At 53.0% G+C, this 23,412-nt stretch overlaps 1 protein-coding gene across 1 annotated transcript; it reads left to right on the forward strand.

Moving 5' to 3' along the window:
• The first annotated feature begins 38 nt into the window (after window positions 1-38).
• Window positions 39-20,303, forward strand: LOC129492973 (F-box/LRR-repeat protein 2-like). The gene is given in 7 exon segments (XM_055298552.2): window positions 39-118; window positions 3,162-3,263; window positions 16,464-17,402; window positions 18,652-19,049; window positions 19,051-19,132; window positions 19,354-19,571; window positions 19,671-20,303. Coding segments are annotated over 7 exon segments (1,932 nt in total). The 5' UTR covers window positions 39-94; the 3' UTR covers window positions 19,840-20,303.
• The last annotated feature ends 3,109 nt before the right edge of the window (window positions 20,304-23,412 follow it).

Below are 23,412 nucleotides of genomic sequence, written 5' to 3' on the forward strand. Positions count from 1 at the left end.
TAGGTCTCACTTCCTTCCCAAGCCCCGCCCCAAAGAGGCGAGACTACACTTCCCAGAAAGCCTTGCGCGGGGGGGCGGAGGCGGCAGGGATGCGATGGCGAAGTCGCTGACCCTGGAGGTGAGAGGAAGCCGCCCTCAGGCCTAGCTCTGGACAGGCCCCGCCCTCGGGGTCCTGAGCTTTGGGGAGGGGCTGTCAGATAGCTAGCCCGGCCCCTCCAGCCTGGCGGAAACGACCCGCCCTCCCGATCCCGGGACCTTCTAGCTCTGGGTAACAGTTCCTCCTTTGGGCCACTCTGTCCCTTTAGCTTGGGGGACCGTCCTCCCCTTCCCTATTGGCCCCAGAAGATAGCTGCCCTGTCACTTCAGCGAGAACAGGCCCTCTGCCCATCCCCTTCCCTTGAGGTGGCTGTCTACTCCCCGCTCAGTTCTGGAAGATGTCCGCTCCATCTTATCGTCCCGAAGAGTAACTGATCTTATCCCCATTGGTCCCTTGGGATGATCTCTCCAGTTCCTACAGAGACAGCCGCCCCCTCTCCTTGGCAGTGGGAAACAGACTGCTCCCTCCCCATCAGCTGCAATGATCTCTGGGTTCCTTTAACAAGGATAGGCCTGTTCCCCTTTCCTAGGCCCCTAGTGATGGCCGCCCTTACCTCTTTCACTCCATGGGATGTTTGCTCCTTCCCCTTAGCCAGGGGCAAGACCACTCTGCCCCATCTGCCAGAGAGATAACAGATTTTGTCTTCAGTGGCCTGTTGGAATGGCTTCTCCATCTCTTTTTTCCTGAGGTTGGCAGCCCTCTTTCTCTGCCCATGGGAAACAGGGTACCCTTTCCCATCGGTCCTGGAATGATGCTCCTGTCCTTAGCAAAAATAGGCCTGTTCCCACCCCATTGAGCTTGCAGTGCTATCCCTTTCCCCCTTAGCTTTAGGGGCTATTTCCATCCCCATAGACCCCATGAGTGACCAATCATTATCTCCAGTAGCCCCCTTGAGATGGGACTCATGGGATGGCCACTCCATCCTCATCACTGCCTCCTCTCGTCCCTCTAGAAAGGCCACCCTCTTCTTAGGTCAATGAATTGTGTCCCTCCCCCACTCACCTCAAGGGATGACAGGTTTGTTCCCCTCTCCCTTTGCTCTTGGGCTGGCTGCTTAGCCCCAGAAGACAGGATGGCCACTGTCTTAACTCAGCTCAAACAGGCTTCCCCTCCTCCCTGGAGGGATTGGGACTTGGTCAGTCCCAGTCCCCGTCAATACTGTCTTTCCTGTGCCTAGCCTCCCTGGCCCAGAAGTCTATTCTCCCAGTCATTGTCCTCTCAGTAATGACTACTTTATTTCCCCGACCGCTTCCCTGAGCATACAATTGGTGAAAATAGGGGTAGAGGACTGGACTGTCCAACCTTAATTTAATCCAATAAGCACTGGCTGAGCACTGTGCCTGTGTGCTTGGCCTCTGAGAAGAGAAGGAGAGATCACAATGGGTTGGTGAAGTCAAGCTTCAAGAAGGGGATCCCAGGGAAAAGGCCCGCATAGGCAAAAGGAAATAGATATGCTGTGTTTGTAGGGCAGTGGGGAGACTGGACTGGGGAAGTTTGGGAACCTGCGAGTCCAATCAGCCACAGAGGCCTGGCAGTGCTGATCCAGGAGTGGAGACTGTCCTGAGAGTACTGGTGAACCCTGAAGTTTTACAGCAGGGGTGAGCTGAAACTGAAAACTGTTTTATAGGAAAAATTAACCTCGTGACAGTGTGCATAATGTATTAGCAAGGATCAACTTGGAGGCAAAGAGTTCAGGTGGGAGATTGTGGAAGGAATCCAGGTTTGGGGTGGTAGAAATCTGAGCTACTGAGGTGGGGAAGTTGCAAAGGTAGAAATTTTAGTAACAGCAATCCAGCAACCATTTATGGAACATCTAGTTGTCACACACACACTATATATATGTAAAATTTAATCCCTGTGAGGCTATAATCTAGATTTTTTTAAAGTATCCCTATTTTATAGATCTGGAAACTGAAACTCCGAGAGGTCAAGTACCTCGTTTAAGGTCACACAGCAGTATGACAGGAAGTAGTGGAGCTGGAATTTGAATGAGTCTAGGTTAGCCTGGCCTAAAGCCTGTGCATTACACCTATATCTGGGAGCAAGGGACAGAATGGTTTGAATAGTTGAAAGTGTTATCAGGTAGATGCACTGTTGGCATTGAAAGGGGAATTTGGGAGGAGAGGCTGTTTTGGGCTGAGGGTGGAATATGAGTTTTGGTTGAGATTAAAGTGATGGCTAAACATTTGCATGGACAGCTGGCAATATGGACTAGCACTTGGATAATAGGACAATATGGGAATATTGAATTGTTGGTTATTCCTGTGTTGGTAAACAGAAAACCAAAAGACCCAGGTCTGAGCCCTGGGAGCCACAGAAGAATCCAAAAATGAGGCAATTGGGATACAGGGAGGAAGATTCCAGAAGAAAAGAAGAGTTAATATCAAATCATTCTAGGCCTCACTGGTAACCCCTTCCCCAGTCCCATTTAGGACCTCGAACCTCACCACCCCCTAGGTCGGGGGAAGGGCCTGAGCCTCCCAGGCTAGGTCTTGCTGGGATTGAATCTTAACAACCAGTGGAGAGGGCAAGGTGGCAGTGGAGAAGATGGAAAAAGAGCAGGGTCCCAGAGCCTGAGCCATGAGGGCAGGAGGACCAAGCATGACTTCCTGAGGACCAGAGTGAGCACACCTGGCCTGCTGTGCTCTAGGTCCTATGCAAGACACTTGGCTGTGTTCTTTAATTCTCACAATAACCCATTTAAATCTCACTACAATTGCAATTTCACAGGTAAGGAAAACAAAGTTCGAGAGGTCAGTTGGCAGAGTAGAGATTTGAACTAGGTTTATCTGGCCTCAATGCCCAGGCTTTTTCTACCCAGCTAGGCAGGAAGTTTGATTCTTATCAGTCAGTGCAAGCCTGCACCCAGCTCAGGAAAGGTTTGTTCACAGGAAAGATACCTGAAGCCTGGAGCGGGGAAGTGAATGCTTCATGAAGCTTCACATCCAAGATAAAGTAGAAGCCAGGGCTCTGGTGCCCTCAGACCCATGGTGCTGTCAGCTGGAGTCGGTTCCAAAGACCTCCCAGCTCTAACAGTCCCCAATGCCCTGTCTTTTTCCCTCAGATGCTCACATATGTTCTGAGCTTCCTGCCTCTGTCAGATCAGAAAGAGGCCTCCTTCGTGAGTTGGGCTTGGTACCGTGCTGCCCAGAATGCCCTTCGGGAGGTAAGGCACCCACCCTTCCTCGTCCCATCCTCAGGTATTTCTCACTTCAGCTTACTCGTGGCCCTGCTCATGTATCTCCATCCATCTATCCATCCATCTGTCCATCCATTCATGTATGCTCATACATACACACATATACATACATTCATACATACTTGGCTCTGGGTACAGTGCTGGGGCTATACAGATAAATAAGACACAGTTCTCTAAGGAGCTCACATTCCAGTGAAGGAGAAAGACGAGTAATATGAATGATCATGCTATCGTGTGCTCAGCACTGTGACACTGGGAAGAAACAGTTCGACGGGGACAGCCAGGCGCAGTGGCTCACGCCTGTAATCCCAGCACTTTGGGAGGCCAAGGCAGGTAGATCACCTGAGGTCAGGAGCTCGAGACCAGCCTGACCAATATGGTGAAACCCCGTATCTACTAAAATTACAAAAATTAGCTGGGTGTGGTGGCGTGGTGTGCACCTGTAGTTCCAGCAACTTGGGAGGCTGAGGCAGGAGAATCGCTTGAACCCGGGAGGCAGAGATTGCAGTGAGCCAAGATCCGCGCCACTGCACCCCAGCCTGAGCTGGGGTACACACACTATGTATATTTTACCATATATATATTTTACCATATATATAGTGTGTGCACCCCAGAGCGAGACTCTATCTCAAAAAAAAAAAAAAAAGAGTTTGACAGAACATGAAGAAGGACATCCAGAGGAGACTGGCGGTGTCAGGAAAGGCTTCCTGAAGGAACAGGATGAGAAGAAAGGTTGGGCTTCTGGGATCAGTAATAACACAAGTGAAGGCACCATGGTGTGGAACCAATCACAGAAGTCCCGTGTGGCTGGAACTGAGTGAGACATGGCAGGAGGCGAGGCTAGAACGGATCAGGCTGCAAGCTGGCAGATGTGCCAGGCAGCAGAGTTTGGCTTTCTCCTGGTGACCATCAAGGAGCCTGTTAGGCAGGCAAGTGACGCAGTGTGATTTGTATTAGAACTCTGCAGCGCAGAGTGGACTGGGAGAGTGAGACAGCGTAGGGAGGAGGCCAGCCAGGAGGTGAATGCAGACATCTGGGCTAGTTCGAAAGGCAGGCAGTGGTGGCTCATTGTTTTAATTTTGATTTGTTTATTAGTGAGGTTGCACTGTTTTTCTCATTAGTTCACCCTTCATATTTCCCCCTTTTGTTTATTCATGTTCTGTATCCATTTAACTATTAAGGTCTTAGTATTTTTCTGTTCCATTTGTATGGACTTTTTCTTTTTCTTTTTCTTTTTTTTTTTTTGGAGATAGAGTCTTGCTCTGTTGCCCAGGCTGGAGTGCAGTGGCACTATCTTGGCTCACTGCAAGCTCTGCCTCCTGGGTTCAAGCAGTTCTCCTGCCTCAGCCTCCCAAGTAGCTGGGATTACAGACACCCGCCACCATGCCCAGCTAATTTTTTTTTTTAGATGGAGTCTTGCTCTGTCACCCAGGCTGGAGTGCAATGGCGCAATCTTGGCTCACTGCAACCTCCGCCTCAGCAATTCTCCTGCCTCAGCCTCTCAAGTAGCTGGGATTACAGGCACTCGCCACCACGCCTGGCTAATTTTTGTATTTTTAGTAGAGACAGGGTTTCACTATGTTGGCCAGGCTGGTCTCGAACTCCTGACTTCAAATGATCTGCCCTCCTTGGCCTCCCAAAGTGCTGGGATTACAGGCGTGAGCCACTGTGCCTGGCCTGAAATATATTCTTAGTATGTTTGCCTTTTATTTATTTTTTTTTTTTTTGAGACGGAGTCTCGCTCTGTCGCCCAGGCTGGAGTACAGTGGCGCAATCTCGGCTCACTGCAAGCTCTGCCTCCCGGGTTCACGCCATTCTCCTGCCTCAGCCTCTCCATGTAGCTGGGACTACAGGCACCCGCCACTACGCCCGGCTAATTTTTTTTTGTATTCTTAGTAGAGACAAGGTTTCACTGTAGTCTCGATCTCCTGACCTCGTGATCCGCCCGCCTCGGCCTCCCAAAGTGCTGGGATTACAAGCGTGAGCCACCGCGCCCGGCCGTATGTTTGCCTTTTAATTTGATTTGTAGATATGTGCTTTTATCTATGAGATATGGAAGTTAAATTTCTTTTTTTAATTTTTATATATATATAAATATATATATATATATATATATTTTTTTTTTTTTTTTTTGAGACAGAGTCTCACTGTGTCGCCCAGGCTGGAGTACAGTGGCACCTCTCGGCTTGCTGCAACCTTTGCTTCCCAGGTTCAAGCGATTCTCATGCCTCAGCCTTTCAGGTAGCTGGGATTACAGGTGTGTGCCACCACACTCGACTAATTTTTGTATTTTTAGTAGAGATGGGGTGTCACCATGTTGGCCAGGCTGGTGTCGAACTCCTGACCTCAAGTGATCCACACCCCCTTGGCCTCCCAAAGTGCTGGGATTACAGGCGTGAGCCACTGTGCCGCGCTTCTTTTTTTATTTCTATTTATTTATTTTTTTGAGACGGAGTCTTGCTCCGTCGCCAGGCTGGAGTACAGTGGCGTGATCTCAGCTCACTGCAACCTCCACCTCCCGGGTTCAGGCGATTCTCCTGCCTCAGCCTCCCAAGTAGCTGGGACTATGCACACACCACCACGCCCAGCTAATTCGTCTATTTTTAGTAGAGATGGGGTTTCACCATGTTGGCCAGGATGGTCTGGATCTCTTGACCTGATGATCCGCCCACCTCGGCCTCCCAAAGTGCTGGGATTTCAGGTGTGAGTCACCAAACCTGGCCTCTTTTTAAAATTTTAATTTAATTTAATTTTTTAAAAATTTCATTTGTTTGTTTTTGAGACAGGGTCTTGCTCTGTTGCCCAGGCTAGAGTGCAGTGGTGCAATCACAGCTCACTGCAGCCTCGACCTCGCCAGGCTCAGGTGATCCTCCCACCTCAGCCTCCTGAGTAGCTGGGACTACAGATGCATGTCACCATGCTTGGCTAATTTATATATATATATATATATATATATATATATATATATATATATATATATATGTATTTTTTTTTTTTTTTTTGAGACAGAGTCTCGCTCTGTCACCCAGGCTGGAGTGCAGTGGTGAGATCTTGGCTCACTGCAAGTTCCGCCTCCTGGGTTCACGCCATTCTCCTGCCTCAGCCTCCCAAGTAGCTGGGACTACAGGCGCCCGCCACCACGCCCGGCTAATTTTTTTTTTGTATTTTTAGTAGAGATGGAGTTTCACCATGTTAGCCAGGATGGTCTTGATCTCCTGACCTCGTGATCCTCCTGCCTCGGCCTCCCAAAGTGCTGGGATTACAGGCGTGAGCCACTGCGCTCGGCCTATACTTTTAACAGAGATGAGATTTCACCACGTTGCCCATGCTCGTCTCAAACTCCTGGGCTCAAGAGATCTGCCCACCTTAGCTTCCCAAGGTGCTGGGACTACAGGCATGAGCCACCATGCCTGGCCCAGAAGTTAAATTTCTCCGTTGTTGATTCTGGACATCCTTTTCTTTTTCACTTCTTCCATTGTTTTCTAAACTTAATGATTCCTTGCCCTTTTACACTTTTCTTCTGTTTTTCTTAAATAGACTCTATTACTTAGAGCAGTTTTAGGTTTACAGAAAAACTGTCTCTTCTGCTTTCTGGTTTGAATTTTTGTGTTAATGTTTTTATTGGTAAAAATTATTTAGATTTATGTTATGAGGTAAGAAGCTAAACTGATTAATTTTCAAAGAGCCCGAACACCATTTACATCTAATCTTCTCCTTCTCTGCTTGGTTGGAATCCTCTATCCCCTATTAAATATGGGTCTATAAGTAGATTCTGTTGTTGAATTATGTATACAGTGACATTGATCTCATTGTCCAAAGGAATTTTATTTTGGACATGTTGAAAGTTTGAAGTGTGAGGATCTAGATGTTGAGATCCACTTGGTAGTTGCATTTCTGAGTGAGGAATTCAAGAGAAATGTCTGGGTAATAAATATAGATTTGAGTGTCATTAAAGAATAGGTGGCAGTTGAAGCCACAGATCTGAGTAACTTCCCCTGGGGAGAACATGCAGAGCTACAGAACAGCAGGCCACAGAGAAGCCCCAGGAGAGGACACAAGTCCAAGGGCACAGAAAGGAGGAGACACCCAAAGAGGGGAATGAGGAGATCCCAGAGAGAGGAGGGCACAGACATCAAAGGCAGGAGAGCAGGAGAGCATTTAAAGGATTGAATGAGGCCAGGCATGGTGGCTCACGCCTGTAGTCCCAGCTACTCAGGAGTCTGAGACAGAAGAATCGCTTGAACTAGGGAGGCAGAGGTTGCAGTGATTCGAGATCTAGCCACTGTACTCCAGCCTGGGCGACAGAGCGAGACTCAGTCTCAAAAAAATAAATACATAAATAAAGGATTGAATGGATGATTAACAATGTCAGATCCCACAAAAAGCCCAGCAAAATGAAGAACAAATAGTGTCCATGAGATATGTTATCCAAGGAGGCCACCAATGGCTTCAGTGATATTTGGCATCTGGAAAAAAAGCCAAGTTAATTGAGGAGTGAATGAGAGAAGTAGGAAGTGTAGAGCGTGACCTCGCTGGCAAGAAATTTCTCCACAGAAAGAAGGAAATAAATAGGGCAGGCCAGGCACGGTGGCTCACGCCTGTAATCCTAGAACTTTGGGAGGCCGAGACGAGTGAATCACCTGAGGTCAGGAGTTTGAGACCAGCCTGGCCAACACGGCGAAACCCTCTCTACTAAAAATATAAAAATTAGCCAGGCATGGTGGTGGGTGCCTATAATCCCAGCTACTCTGGAGGCTGAGGCAGGAGAACCACTTGAACCCAGGGGCGGAGGTTGCAGTGAACCGAGATCGCTCTACTTCACTCCAGCCTGGGCGACAGAGAGAGACTCCGTCTCAAAAAAAAAAAAAAGAGAGAGAGAGAAAGAAATAGAGCAGAAATGAGAAGTTGAGATGGGTTTGACAAAGACAAAGGGATTCTCTTCTGGAGAAATCTGAAATATGTTTGAATGCCTTAGGAGACTGGGCATGGTGGCTCACACCTGTAATCCCAGCACTTTGGGAGGCTGAGGCTGGTGGATCACTTGAGGCCAGGAGTTCAAGACTAGTCTGGCCAACAAGTTGAAACCCCACCTCTACTAAAAATACAAAAATTAGCCAGGTGCAGTGGTGCACACCTGTAATCCCAGCTATTCGGGAGGCTGAGGCACGAGAATCTCTTGAACCTGGGAAGGAGAGGTTGCAGTGAGCAGAGATCACACCACTGCACTCCAGCCTGGGTGACAGAGCAAGACCCTGTCTACAAATAAATGAATAAATACATAAAGCTTCAGGGTGGCCCAGTGCAGTGACACAAGCCTGTAATCCCAGCACTTTGGGAGGCCAAGGCGGGTAGATGAATTGAGGTCAGGAGTTCGAGACCACCCTGGCCAACATGGTGAAACCCCATCTCTACTAAAAATACAAAAATTAGCTGGGCATGGTGGCGAATGCCTATAATCACAGCTCTTCGGGAGGCTGAGGCAGGAGAATCGCTTGAACCTGGGAGGTGGGGGTTGCAGTGAGCTGAGATCATGTCACTGCACTCCAGCCTGGGCAACAGAGTGAGACTCCATCTCAAAAAAAAAACAAAAAACAAAAAAACAAAAAACACCATCCTAGCTAACACGGTGAAACCCCATCGCTACTAAAAAAAAAAAATACAAAAAATTAGCTGGGTGTGGTGGTGGGCACCTGTAGTCCCAGCTACTCAGGAGGCTGAGGCAGGAGAATGGCATGAACCAGGAAGCGGAGCTTGCAGTGAGCCGAGATCGCGCCACTGTACTCCAGCCAGCCTGAGCGAGACTCCGTCTCAAAAAAAAAAAAAAAAAAAAAAAAAGAGGCCGGGCGCGGTGGCTCACACTTATAATCCCAGCACTTTGGGCGGCCGAGGTGGGTGGATCACAAGGTCAGGAGTTCAAAACCATCCTGGCCAAGATGGTGAAACCCCGTCTCTACTACAAATACAAAAAATTAGCCAGGCATGGTGGCAGGTGCCTGTAATCCCAGCTACTCAGGAGGCTAAGGCAGAGAATTGCTTGAACCTGGGAGGTGGAGGTTGCAGTGAATTGAGATCGTGCCACTGCACTCCAGCCTGGGTGAAGAGTGAGACTCCATCTCAAAAAAAAAAAAAGTAAATTAATTAAATACATAAATAAATGCTTCAGGGAGTCACTAGAGGAGGGGTGAAGATTGGGGGAGGAGAGAGGTCAGGCGTGGAAGATGGTGGCAGGGACAGGCTTCCACATACCAAGCTTGATCTGGGATAGGATGGAGAGGATATCACTTCTTCCTTTTTTTTGTTTTTTGTTTTGTTTTGTTTTTGTTTTGTGTGTGTGTGTGTGTGTGTGTTTCTTTTTTGTTTTTTCAGCGTCAGTTTGGTGAAAAAAAGGATGTCACCTCTTCCTGAGGAGGTAGAGAGGTGGGGGTGGAAACATGGAGCTATTTGCAGAGAAGTTCCTCAGAGGCATCTCCTTCCTCAGCAGCCCCTTCGCTCAGTGGATTTGGAGACCAGGTTGTCTCAGGAGAGTAAAAAGAGACATAGAGACCAGGGCTTCAGCAGAGAGGGTTGGAGCAGTCACAGGACAGGAGGAAGACGGAAATTTACCAGAGACACATGGAGAGGGTGTGGGCAGCCTTACTCAAATGTTTCTGCTGTGCCAGGCACAGTGCTGGGCACCGGCGAGGCAAAACTGAGGAAGGCACAGGGCTGGGGAGTGTGTAGTGAGCACAGATGAGTAAAAAGAGGCTGGGGTGCTGCATTTGAAGTCTGTGTGAGGCACATCATGGGTGCAGAGAAAAGATCAGAAAAGACTCCGTGGAGAAGGAGGTGCTTGGCCTGAGACTCGAGAGAGGAATAAACATTTGCCAAATAGACCAATAGGAGCCGGTGAGGGGTGGGACCTCCCTCACTGGGGGACCCCCCCAGAACAGAAAAAGCAGCTGAGCAGAGGCGTGCGGTACAGGACAATGGTCAGAAGTGGCAGCCTCAGAGCCAGGACTAGAAGGAAGGGGAACGGGCTTGGGAAGAGCTTGGCTGAAGCAGCAGGCCTGGGTCCTAGAAGGGCTTGAATGCAGGCTTAGGAAGCTTAGCCTGTGTCCTGGAGGCGTGCAGAAATGGCAGAGGGTCTGGAGAGCACAGGCAGAATCGCCTTTTGTAAGGGTCACACGGTGACAAAACCCAGGGTGGATTGGAGCCAGAGGAACTGGAGGCCAGGACCTGATAAGGAGGAAGCTGGCATCGTCCGAGCTTAGAGGAAGCAGCTCTCGGGCTGCTGGCATACAGTAAGGGGACCTCAACTAGGGCAGAAGCAGTGAGGTTGGAGCAGAGGGACAGATTGCACCGTATCAGGGAAACAGAGTGGAAGGGGCTTGGGTCATTGTGGATGTGGGGAGTAAGGGAGGATTCTAGAATCACTCCCAAATTTCCCACTTGGGTGACTCAATAGAGGGTGGGGAGAGTTTAGAAGGAGCAGAGTTGGAGGATGAGATGATGAATTCAGATTCGGGCATGCCGCATCGTGCCCTCTGGAGAGAGGTCAATCAGGCATTTGGCTCCCAGGGTCTGGTGTTCAGGAAAATCATGTGGATTGGAAAGACAGTAGTTGGAATGATGGCCCCATGGGGCAAAATGCAGTTGGCCAGGGTACGGGCACAAAGATCGTGTGCATATGTGCATGTGCACACGTGTGTGTGTGTTGTTGGGTGGAACAAACCATGGGGAACCCACTCATCTGTAGACTGGATCTCTGTTCTTTGTTGACCCCAAAACAGCCTGAAGAGGAGCAGGCTAGAAGGTAGGAGGAAAGCCAGTAGGGCAGAGTTGCAGAACCCCAGTGGGAGATGGCATCAAGGGGAGTGGCTGCTGGCCATGCAGAGCAGGTGACATGGCAGAGAACCCTTGTGGGAGGTCTGAGGTGAAGCCCCCACATGTTGGTGACCTTGCTGGAGGGGAGTTGTTGCCAGGAATGCGTGATCCTGTGGGGGCCAGGGTGGAGGGTTGAGCAGGTGAGGCAAGGGGCAACGAGTGGCCGGACAGCAGGCATGCCTGTGCCTGTGTGCTTCCAAGAAGCGTGGCTATAGAGGAAGGGGAGAGAAGAGAGGCAAGAGGAAGGGGTGCAGGATGAAAGGAGGCTTTTAGTTGCAGTTTAAGACTCTGGGGTGTTTGTGGCCTCTGAAGAAGGAGCAGTGGAAAGGCAGAAACATCAGGGTTCTCAGAGGAGAAGGTGCAGCAGGAGAGGGAGGCCAGGAGAAGAGGTCTTCTGGAAGCAAAAGAGCAGGAGAAGGAGGAAGGTTCAGATGGGCCCTGCCTGGAGGCAGCTGGTGGACATGAACAGGGGAAAGGGAGGGACTTCCCACCTGATGGCCATCCCTGAGAATCCTGGGTGAGGGAGGGTGTATCAGTAGGGCCAGGAGCTGGAGGGGGAGGGGCTTGGAGAGAAGTCTTTTGCGGGGTGGGAAGCGAGCAAGGAGGCCATGACTTCCTGGGCGGAGTTCTGTATCCCTGGTACAGACTCAGAGGAGACAGCTGGTCTTGTCAGCCCTGGCCGGGCCAGGAGAATGGGCACAGCATCACGACTGAGGCAGGGCAACAAGGACCCCAAGGAGAGGCTGTCACAGGGCAAAGCCTCATGGAGCCCAGCAAAGATGGGGCAGTCAGAGGAGCCCAAGCAGGGCAGGGCTGGAGGAAGGAGAAGGAAGCCAGAGTGAGTGTTTTCGAGCGGGAGCTGCTCCAGCCAACCATGCTCTCCAGATAGAATGCGGACAGAGACAGATGACAGAGCCTTGGGATAACCAAAAACAAGAAAAAGAAAAAAGGAATGTTGACAAAGACCCTTTGATGCCTCTGTAAAACTCAGCCCCACCTAGGCTGGGAGCACTGGGAGGCCAGGCCACAGGTACCTGGCATCACCCCTACCATGTGCCAGAGAGCACCTGCGGGACCCTGCAGGCAGGAACCATCTTCCAGGGCTTGGGCATGGCCAGGTGGATACTGAGGCAGTAGCAGTTAGGTACCAGTTAGGTGCTGTGGAAGACACTGGCTTACCGAGGCCCAGCGGGAACTGGTGACTCACCAAGTTGGGCTAGGACACTGGTCTTGGGGACTTACTTTCCCTGACCAGTCCCTCCTGTTCCCTTAATCATAATTTTCTCAAATAAGGATGCTGGCAAAGGCAGCACCCTCCATATGCACCAGCCCTGTCCGTTCCTGGGGGAGCCCTGGTTGCCTCTGCTGGTTGGTCCCCATGAAGCAATAGCTGAAGAGAGCTCTTTGTGCCCTTCCTGCCTGGGGGATTGATGAAGTCCTGGAGCAGCCTCTGTATGACCCACCAGTCTAACTCCTCTCTAGAGACCAATGCCCTGGGTGCCAGGGCGTACATTTCCCAACGGCCTCCTGGAGAACAAGCACGGTAGCTTTGGAGTCCTGTACTAGGCAGGACGAAGGGCCATTTTCTCTATCACATGGCTTTCCAAGTCTGTACACAGGCCTGCAGTCTCAGTTCAGGGCTTCACTAGGTACAACAAAACCCTGGTCTCCCACAGACAAGGTACATACGTCACTTGTAGCAGATTCAGAGCATTTCCCAAATGATTTTGCGATTACTCTTTTTTTTTTTTTTTTTTTTTGAAATGGAGTCTCACGCTGTCACCCAGGCTGGAGTGCAGTGGCAGGATATCGGCTCACTGCAACCTCTGCCTCTGAGGTTCAAGAGATTCTCCTGCCTCAGCCCCCAGAGTAGCTGGGATTATAGGTGTCTGCCACCATGCCTGGCTTTTTTGTATTTTTAGTAGAGATGGGGTTTCACCACATTGGCCAGGCTGGTCTTGAACTCCCGACCTTAAGTGATCTGCCCACCTTGGGGCAAAGTCCAGGAATTACAAGCATGAACCACCATGCCTGGCCAGCAATTACTCTTAAGATGCCAGCATCAGGAAGAGAGGAGACCAGGGGGCAAGGTATTCCTTCTGTAGTTGGGGCAGCTAGAGCTGGAGCATGTGGCCTTGCAGTTCTCTTTGGGTGGGTCTAGAAGCATCTTCCCAGGGCCCAGGAAGGGGGTGTCCTATACCAGGGCCAAAGACCAGAACCCAGAAGGCTTGCTTCAGCCTGCTGTTGTTCTCTCACACAGAGAAATATCCCTGAAAGGCTGTTCCTGGGCTCCTGCAGGTTTATTTATTTATTTATTTAAGCTGGAGTCTCACTCTGTTGCTTAGGCTGGTCCTGCAGTTTTAAGTCCACATGACCTCAGGAGCAGGTGACCTCAGGAGCAGACCTCAGGAGCCACCTGGGAGGTGGCTTAGAGGCTGCTCCCATCCCACCCGGACATGGTGGAGCAAAAATGGTGGAGCCTGGACATGGTCTCAAGCCTCTTCCGTACCCCCAGAGCTGAAAGTCCTTTAAGCCAGGCCCTGCTTCTTTATCGGGTGGCCTTGCTGCCAGGAGCCAGCCCTGGACTTGGGCCCTGGGGCATTGCCAGAGCCTTCCAAGGTCTTTTGTCCACCTGGTTCATAGGGAGGCAGTGGGAGAGAAGAGACCCTTCCTGGCCAGCCAGGCTCCAGAATGAAGGGAAGGAAAGAAGTCAGGCTGAGCCCCTGAAGGTGCTGTGCTGCCGGAGCTGGGGCCTGCAGGACTTTCAGGGGTTCCTCAGTGATGTGTGAGTTGGGGGAGGAGGTGCTGCCTCACAGCCAGCTCTGCCCCACCTGCCCCAGCGAGTTTCCTCTCATCTGCATGGGATGGAGTCGTCCAGCTTGCAGGGCTTGGGAATGGCTGGAGGTATGCCCTCCATTCCTCTCTGATGTTTTATTGCCCTCTCCACCCTGACACACTGGGATCTTCCCAGCCTCCCTTTCACCTGAGATCCCCGATCCACTGCCCACGAGGAGACCTGTGGTGAGTGCCCCTCTCATCTGGAATGACCATGTTCCAGAAGTAGAGGCTGGAAGGGGAACCTGGCTGACCTCTGGTTCCTGTGAAAGAGGCCAGGAGCTGGTTCTTGTCTCTTACACCACTCCTTCCCGTCATTACAGCCATGGGTGCCACTTCTCTGTGGTAGAAGCCAGGCTGCCCTCTCCACACTTGGGAATGAGTCCTTTGTTTCTTAGGAGAATCCTGTTGATAAGTATCTTGCAGGAGCACATCCTGTGAGTCACTTCTACCTTTTGCATTCCTTTTTTTTTTTTTTTTTTCGAGATGGAGTTTTGCTGTGTTGCCCAGACTGGAGTGCAGTGGTGCAATCTCGGATCACTGCAACCTCCACCTCTCAGGTTCAAGTGATCCTCCTGCCTCAGCCTCCCAAGTAGCTGGGATTATAAGCATGTACCACCACACTAAGCTAATTTCTTTTTTTTTTTTTGAGACAGAGTCTTGCTCTGTCGCCCAGGCTGGAGTGCAGTGGTGCAGTCTTGGCTCACTGCAAGCTCCGCCTCCTGGGTTCACACCATTCTCCTGCCTCAGCCTCCCAAGTAGCTGGGACTACAGGTGCCCACCACCATGCCCAGCTAATTTTTTTGTATTTTTAGTAGAGATGGGGTTTCACCATGTTAGCCACGATGGTCTCGATCTCCTGACCTCATGATCCACCCACTTTGGCCTCCCAGAGTGCTGGGATTACAGGCGTGAGCCACCGCGCCCAGCCTAATTTCCGTATTTTTAGTAGAGATGGGGTTTCACAATGTTGGCCAGGCTGGTCTCAAACTCTTGACCTCAAGTGATCCACCCGCCTCAGCCTCCCAAAGTGCTGGGATTACAGGTATGAGCCATCATGCCTGGCTTGGATTCCCTTTTGATGATGGTCTTTGGGGTACCAGCAGGGAACAGCAGCTTGTTTTTGCAGTTACTGACAAGACAGGTTTAGGGGAGCGTTCTTTCCTGCATCAGGACCATGTTGATTCAAACAAGAGCCCTCTTTGAGTACCACGTGCCTGCAACATGGGCAAGAGGTAGGGAGATGGGGCAAGGATTTTAGAATCCAAGCCCTCTTCTCCCTCTCCCCAGAGATCTGTTCCACACAAATTATACCGATTTCCCTTTGGCTCACTCCAGTGCAATATCAGGAAAAGTTCTTTGAAGATATTTCCTTAGCTGGGAGCTCCTAAATGCCTGCACAAGCCAACTTATTACCACCATATAGCCCTGAACTTGTCTCTTGGGTCCCACCCGACTCCAGCTGTGCACTCCCCATTCTCACTCCCCTGTTCCTCTATGCAGATCCAGCTCAACTTCCTTGGCACGGGTGGTGAGGTGTGTTCTGTTAGCTCCCACCTACGGAAATGGGAGGCTTCAGCGTCCTTACCTTGACAGATAGATGTCCCCTCCAGAGATATGCCACAGGGATCACAAGTACATCTTGAACTCTGGAGCATCCAGGGCCCAATACCAGGCAGCTCCACGTGTTCATGCACACACACGCACATGCACACACACACATGCACATACATGCACACACACATATATGCACATGCACACATTTTTGCTTACACACACAACACATTTTTGCAAACATTCATGTGACAGACTCTCTCAGGCCACCAGGGGACTTAGGCCTCACTGCCTGCCCCAGACCTCTGGCACCTGGGCCATAGAGGGTTGTGGTGAGTGACACCTACCTCACTTCTATCGCCTTCCACTCTTCAGAGGGCTATGCTCTCTAGAAAGTGGAGGAGGCTTGCTGCTTAGCTCATGCCAAGTCCCTGGAGTAGGAGGCTGAGTCCATGGATCTCAGGGCCTCCTTCTGAAAGTCCCAAAGGTTGGGGTCTGGCGTACTTTGCCTTCCCACACCCTGGGGACTTCACTGGATTTCCTCTAGGTCCCATCTCAGCCCTCCTGTGCTCAGCATGCCAATTCCCCACTCTGTCCCCACCCCTCCCTCAGTATCCCGTCCTGTCCATCACTAACCTTCCCACCTTCCTCTGATGGTCATCTCGTTTGAACCCCAGCTCCCACTTCCTACCCATACCCAACTTGACCACACATGACACCACACACCATGGTGGGTCCCCATTGTGGAAGGGCCCTTCCTTGACCTGCCCTCAACCTCTGGCCAGTGACTTGTCACCAAACCCAGTGCCCAGCACCCTCTGAAGCCAGAGGGCTACCCCTAGGCCTGCTGCTGCTCCGTAGACAGATGTGCGATACAACATCCCCATGTCCTCTGCCTCCCTCTCGGCCATCAAGAGCCTGGGCCTCAGGGGCATCTGCTGCATCAGCCTGACCAACCTGGATGGCTCCCCGGCTTCACACCAGGTGCTACAATTTGTTGCTTACCACCTGGGCCCACACCTGCAGAGCTTGTCCCTGGGTGGAGGCAGCCCCACAGAGGCCTCCTTTGTGGCCCTGATCCTGGGCTGCCCAGCCCTGTGTGTCCTTGACCTCAGTGGCTGCAATAGCCTCTTCACCTCAGGCACACTGCTGGCTCAGCCCGAGATGGCACAGAGCATCCGGCAGGCTTTGAGCGGCCTCCGTGAGCTCAACCTGGCTGGCCTGCGAGACCTGGCTGACCTCAGCTTCAACCGGCTCAGCAGCTGTGCCCCCAGCCTGGAGCGCCTCTCCTTGGCATACTGCCACCTCATCTTCGAGCTAGGCCCAGCCCGAGGCTCCATTGGCCCCCAAGACTCCTCTCCCTCCCAGTTCTCCTTCCGCAACCTGCTGCGATTCATGCAAGAGCGGGCTGGCAGGCCGCGTGCCCTGGACCTGAGTGGCACTGGCTTGCCACTTGAGGCCCTGCGGGCCCTGGGCCAGGTAGCTGGGCTGCAGCTTCAGGAGCTGAGCCTGCACAGCTGCCGGGACCTCTCCACAGAGGTTGTGGCTACCCTGTGCTTCCAGCAACCAGGACTTACCTCCCTGGACCTCAGTGGCTGCTCAGAACTGACTGATGGGGCGCTCTTGGCCGTGAGCCGAGGCCTGCGGCACCTGCGGCGCCTGAGCCTGGGGAAGCTGCAGCGGCTGACAGACGCAGGATGTACAGCTCTGGGTGGCCTGCAGGAGCTGCAGAGCTTCGACATGGCCAAGTGCTGCCTGGTGAGAGGGCGGGAACTGGCCCAGGCCCTGGGCTCTGTGCACGGGGCTCCATCCCAGCTGGCCTCCCTCAGCCTGGCCCACTGCTCTTCATTGAAGGTGAGCACACCATCATCCCCTTCCCTCTCCAGGACTGAGGACAGCGGGACAGGGGAAGCGGGGTGGTGGGGGGCCTTTGGCACCAGGGAGGGACTCCCCAGTGTTCATGCCTATGATTGGCAGTTAGAAATGAACTTTGGACCCAGTCTGGAGGAGAGCAAGAGCCTAGACAGCTGCTGTTGCTGCCAGCATGCCTCCCCAAAGCCCCCATTCTGGGCCTAGGAGGTCCAAGCGGCCAAGGTGGCCCAGCCCACGAGGCAGCCAACAGCTCACATGCCAAGTGTGTGGCGACCACTGCGGTCTGGGGAGGGGCGCTGAGGATGAGTGTTCTGGAGCTGGGCAGGCTGAAGAAAGGGGGTGATGGGCAAGGAAGGCAGGGAAGGAGCACTGAGGAAGGTGCGGGGGCGGGGCCTGCGAGGGTGATGTGACAGGAGTAGCAGGGTCATTTCCTAGCCGAGGCCAGGCCCTCCAGCAGGGCTCAGCGCTGTCCCTCTGGGTGGCGCCCCCCTCTTGGCAGTGTCAGTCTGTCCCTCTTTAGTGGATTATTTCTTCAGCCTGTCCATTTGACCAGGGCATCCCCAACCTAAAAACCGTCTCTCCACTTTGCTCCCCTCCAAGCGCCTCTCTTCTCGGCCTTACTCCTTCTCTTTGGCACCAAGCATGTCAGATATGTGGTACAACATCCCCGTGTCCTCTCAGCTGCTGCCTCCAGGCCTCACGTTCTTGTGTCCCTGAAGCTCCCCTCTGTGCATCTCTCTACAAACCAGCTTCCTCTACTCTGCCCTTAGCTCCTGCTCCCCGTCCCTAACTGCCCTGGCAGCTGGCAGCTCTACCTACATCTCATTGTTCTGCGTCCAGTTCTAGAGGGAGCAACTCCGATTGGCTTAGCAGGGTCAACTGGCTGGTCCAGTTGTGAGCTGTGGTCTGAGGTGGCCTCATTCACTTTTTTGGCAGGGGCTGGGAGCATAGGCAGGGTGGCCACCCTAGGCCTTGCCACCTGCATCCTTCCTGCCCCAGCCACAGTCCAGGCCTTTTTCCTGCCACAAGCCCCATGGCCCACCCTGTCCACCCCCACCTTTCACTACCAGCACAGGGACCATGTTGCTTCCTTCCTTGGACCCTCTGGTAGCTCCCTCCTGCCTGTGGGGTGAGAACCTTGAACAGACCCTTCCTAGCTACCCCTGCCAGACCAGGTGGCATAGGCAACCAGCTGCTGCTCCATCCTGTCTCCTCCCTTCCTCCCTCCTAGGATGCCTCAGTGCTCTCCATGATCCCAGCACTGGGCCTGAGCCTCAGGGTGCTACACCTGTCCTCCTGTGTGGCCCTCACCAACTGGACCCTGCAGGCCATCTGCACCTACCTCACCCACCTCTCAGTCCTGCGCCTGGCTTGGTGCAGGGAGCTCTGTGACTGGGGGCTTCTGGGGCTGGGGGAGCCTGTGCAGGGGACCCAGGTGCGGGACCCTCGAGGTCTTGGAGGACGGGGTGGCCCCTGGGCTCAGCTGCCCTCCTGCCCCTCCCAAGTCTCTGTAGGAGTACTTAAGGGCAAACTCAGGAGGAACCTGAGAAGCAAGGGCTTCTTCCCACAGTCACGCCCAGAGCTGGAGCATCAGGCCTCAGGTACCAAGAACCCCTGTCCCGAGCCACAGGCCCTCCCTGCTCATGCTGCGGGCCCTGCAGGAGTTGGACCTCACAGCCTGCAGCAAGCTGACTGATGCCAGTTTAGCCAAGGTGTGGGGCTGGGGGTGCAGGTAGACTGAGGATCTTGGGGCTGAAGTCAGGGGTCTGAGCCAACCCACTTTTTGCTTGGAAAAAAGTTGACCTTGGAGTTCCTTTTTCATTGGCTTTTGCTGCCTCTAGTCATGCCCTGGCTGGGGTGGGAGGATCTGGAAAGGCCAAGGCTGTGGGCTCCAGTGGCATTTACCTCTCCCCCACCTGCCCTATCCTCGTAGGTGCTGCAGTTCCCCCATCTGAGGCAGTTGTCCCTTAGCCTGCTGCCAGAACTCACAGACAAGGGCTTGGTGGCTGTGGCCAGGGGATGTCCTAGCCTGGAGCACTTGGCTCTGAGTCACTGCAGCCACCTCAGTGACAAGGGCTGGGCCCAGGCAGCCAGCTCCTGGCCAAGGCTGCAGCACCTCAACCTGTCCAGCTGCAGTCAGCTCACAGAGCAGTAAGTGTGTCCGATGACACTGGACAGATGGAGTCACGGTGCAGGGGCTGGGCTGAGTCCCACGCTGGGCCAGGCACTCATCGGGTGGCCTCCCCACAGGACACTGGATGCCATTGGGCAGGCGTGCAGGCAGCTCTGGGTGTTGGATGTGGCCATGTGCCCTGGCATCAACATGGCCGCCGTCAGACGCTTCCAAGCCCAGCTGCCCCAGGTGTCCTGCGTCCAGTCCCACTTCGTGGGAGGGACTGACCTGACCCTAACACTCTGAGGCTGGGTCAGTAACCAGCCCTGCAGCACAGTCTCCTTGACTCCCCCAGTCTCCAACCCTGGCCTTGACCCACGTTGCTTCTTGCCTCCCTCTACTGCAGACCATCTAGGACTGGGGGTGGGGCCAATCCAGGGCAGCCCAGAGGGAACTTCCCGCAACACCGCCTGGCAGTAGCCTCTTTCCAGCTACACGTCGCTGCCACAGGCCCCTGGAAATGCTACCTACATGTTGCCACCACAGGCTCCTGCTCTCTGGCCAAGCCCTGGGCAGGAGGCCAGGCCCCCAGCAGGCAGGGTCTGGTGCTGGGAGGAGCAGAGCCCCTGCCTCTTGCCTGCCCTCCTCAGACCTAAGGCTGGGCTCCACCTACTCCTGTGGGACTCTCCCAGCACCCTGTGTGCACTGAGCTTCAACAGCTGAGCCCAGGTCTGTGCTGTAAATCCTAAGATTAAACATTCCAGATAGTACCTCCTTGTCTTAAGTTCTCAGACTAAAGGGCCCCTCCCCTCCCAACTTCAGCTGAAGTGGCCCTGGGGCAGGCTCCTTCCTCAGGCCTGGCCCACAGCCCCACAGGGGCTCCTAGCATCTTCCCCACACAGTAGGAGACTCTGCAGGCCTGGGTGTGCCCTGAGGCAAAGGCACACGCTGTGCGCTTGTCCCAGCCAGATTCCAGAAACAACTGATGAATGATGCCTGAGTCAATGAGGCTGTCCTGAGGGGGAAATAAGAGGAAAAGAATGAAAGAGGCCAGCATCTCTGGGTGAGAGGGTCACTAGAGGTCACCTAATCCAGCCCCCTCAATGGTGCTGGTGACTTCTCTATGGCAGGTCTGGCCCTTGGTGTGTCCCTGCACCTCGTCCATATCCCTGTTCACTGGTTGTAGCAGCGAGCCATGGCTCCCCCAGTACCTGCAGGGACTGTGCTTTATGTGGGGATTCAGAGGGGCCAAAGCTCTCCCAGCCCCAGGGCCAGCTGGGGAGGCAGAGAAGCCAGCTAGCAGGGACAGTCCAGCGTGCAGGGTGTGGGTTAAGAGAGACAAGCACCTGGGACCAGAGCCCAGGGAGTAACAAATTGGGCTTGGAGGGTCCAGGAAGGAATCAGGGCAGTGAAAATGGCCAGAAGAAAGGAAGGGGGTGATCCAGGTAGAAGGCACTGTGGGGGTGCACACAGGCAGGCCAGAGCTGGCACTGAGGGGGTAGTCTAGGCAGGGAGGATGCCAGCTCAGACCAAGCATCCAAAACCCTGCAAGCCACAGGTGCTCAGGTGGAAGGGCTAAACCACGGTTTGTCTGAGACTCACCTGGCTCAACTCAGGCTCAGCCATGGAAACTGTGGCCATTAACCCATGGACATGGATAGGGTGACATCAAATATATGGGATGTTTGTGTGTGTGTATGATCAGATTTATGTCGGAGAAAGCAGTTGGGGTAGCTGGTATTGAGAGGATTGGAAGTGCAAGACAGGAGGCCAGAAGTCAGGAGGCTGTTGCTGTGATGGTGGCATGCACAAGGGACTGGAGACATTAAGAAGGAATAATTGACAGTTACAGGGAGGCCCACAGCATCAGGGGTCCCTGCCCCCCATTTCCACCTGTAACACAATGGCTGACTGCTCCATTTGTGGTGGGAAGTCCTTAGGCATGGGCATGGTGGGCCCTGGATGCCCAAGGATCTGCAGCTTAGCTGGGGGAGGGAGAGCAAGTGCCCTCCAGCACACTCTCCAAAGGAAGTGCTGTTTCATCAGTTCTCAAGGTCAGCCAGGTTGATGGTTAACAGTTAAAAACAGTACTGGGGCCAGGCACGGTGGCTCACGCCTGTAATCGCAGCATTTTGGGAGGCCAAGGTGGGCAGATCACCTGAGGTTGGGAGTTCGAGACCAGCCTGACCAACATGGAGAAACCCCTTCTCTACAAAAATTACAAAATTAGCCAGGCGTGGTGGCACATGCCTGTAATCCCAGCTACTCAGGAGGCTAAGGTAGGAGAATCGCTTGAACCCAGGAGGCAGAGGGTATGCTGAGCCGAGATGGTGCCATTGCACTCCAGCCTGGGCAACAAGAACAAAACTTCACCTCAAAAAACAAAACAAAACACAGTATTGGAGCCAGGTGCAGTGGCTCATGCGTATAATCCCAGCACTTTGGGAGGCCAAGGCGAGTGGATCATTTGAGGTCAGGAGTTAGAGACCAGCCTGACTAACATGGTGAAACCCTGTCTCTACTAAATACAAAAAATTTAGCCAGGCGTGGTGGCGCATGCCTGTAATCCCAGCTACTTGGGAGGCTGAGGCAGGAGAATCGCTTGAACCTGGGAGGCAGAGGTTGCGGTGAGCCAAGATCACACCATTGCACTCCAGCCTGGGCAATAAGAGTGAAACTCTATCTCAAAAAAAAAAAAAAAAAAAAAAAGAGAGAGAGAAAGAAGAAAAAGAAAAAGAAAAAAAAGATATTGGAGGTGGCACTGGGGAGAGAAGAGGTGAATGGCAGGGAGAAGTCTGAGGGGCGGTGGCTTCAGCCTATCCTGTGAGCTCCACAGACTGATAGGCTCTTCTTTCCTCAAGGGCTTGGGGTCTGTGATCACAGCCTCTGCCCCTGTGACCAAACCTCCATCTGGGCCCAGTACTCCTCGCTGCTTCTGCCCCCAGGGGCTCTGGCCTGTCTATGGCCTCCACCCTACCCATGGTTCTGAGTTAGGTTTTTAATTTGTTTTTTGAGATGGAGTCTCATTCTGTCGCTCAGGCTGGAGTGCAGTGGTGCAATCTCAGCTCAGTGCAACCTCCGCCTCCCGGGTTCAAGCGATTCTCCTGCCTCAGCCTCCCAAGTAGCTGGGATTACAGGTGTGTGCCACCACACCCAGCTAATTTTTGTATTTTTAGTAGAGACGGGGTTTCACCATATTGCCCAGGCTGGTCTTGAACTCCTGACCTCAGGTGATCGGACTGCCTCAGCCTCCCACAGTGCTGGGATTACAGGCATCAGCCAAGCCCGGCCCTGAGTTAGGTTTTAATCAGAATCCGGGGCTTCCTGCACAGAAGTGGCTCTTGCTGGAATCAGCCCACATCATCCTACCAACATGGGGATCTTGACCTTGCCTTTCTGCCTCTCTCTCTTCATCCCTCTCACCAGAGGCCTCCAAGTCCTACAAAGGACAGCAGGCAGGGCCATGCAAGCTTGAGGACTGAGGTCAGACTGTCAGAAGCCTTCTGGAGATGGCTCCCAGACTACGCCCCTGTTAACACTGTCCAGGAAGGCATCCATTTGAGGCAGTGCCTCCTACCCTGCCATTTCTCCTGCAGCAGGCCGGCAGCTCAGCCTCTCCCATGGCAGGTACCCCCAGACCACAGGCCAACCCTCCCCGCAGGCCCAGCATGGAGGGAGGCTGAGGACTCATCTTAGAGAAAGGCAGCAGTCCCAGCCTCTCCCCACCCCCTTCAGAACACCAGCCCCTCAACCGTAGCTGTCAAAATTTGTGGCCTGGCCTGATGCCCTATCTTATTCACCAGCTAAGTTTGAAGGCAGAAGGGGAAGACTGTCACTGTCACAGGCTCAGCCCGCAAGGTTCAGAGCTGGGTCAACATA

Source organism: Symphalangus syndactylus, chromosome 11 (genome assembly GCF_028878055.3).
Source record: "Symphalangus syndactylus isolate Jambi chromosome 11, NHGRI_mSymSyn1-v2.1_pri, whole genome shotgun sequence".
In the NCBI taxonomy this organism is placed as follows: domain Eukaryota; kingdom Metazoa; phylum Chordata; class Mammalia; order Primates; family Hylobatidae; genus Symphalangus; species Symphalangus syndactylus.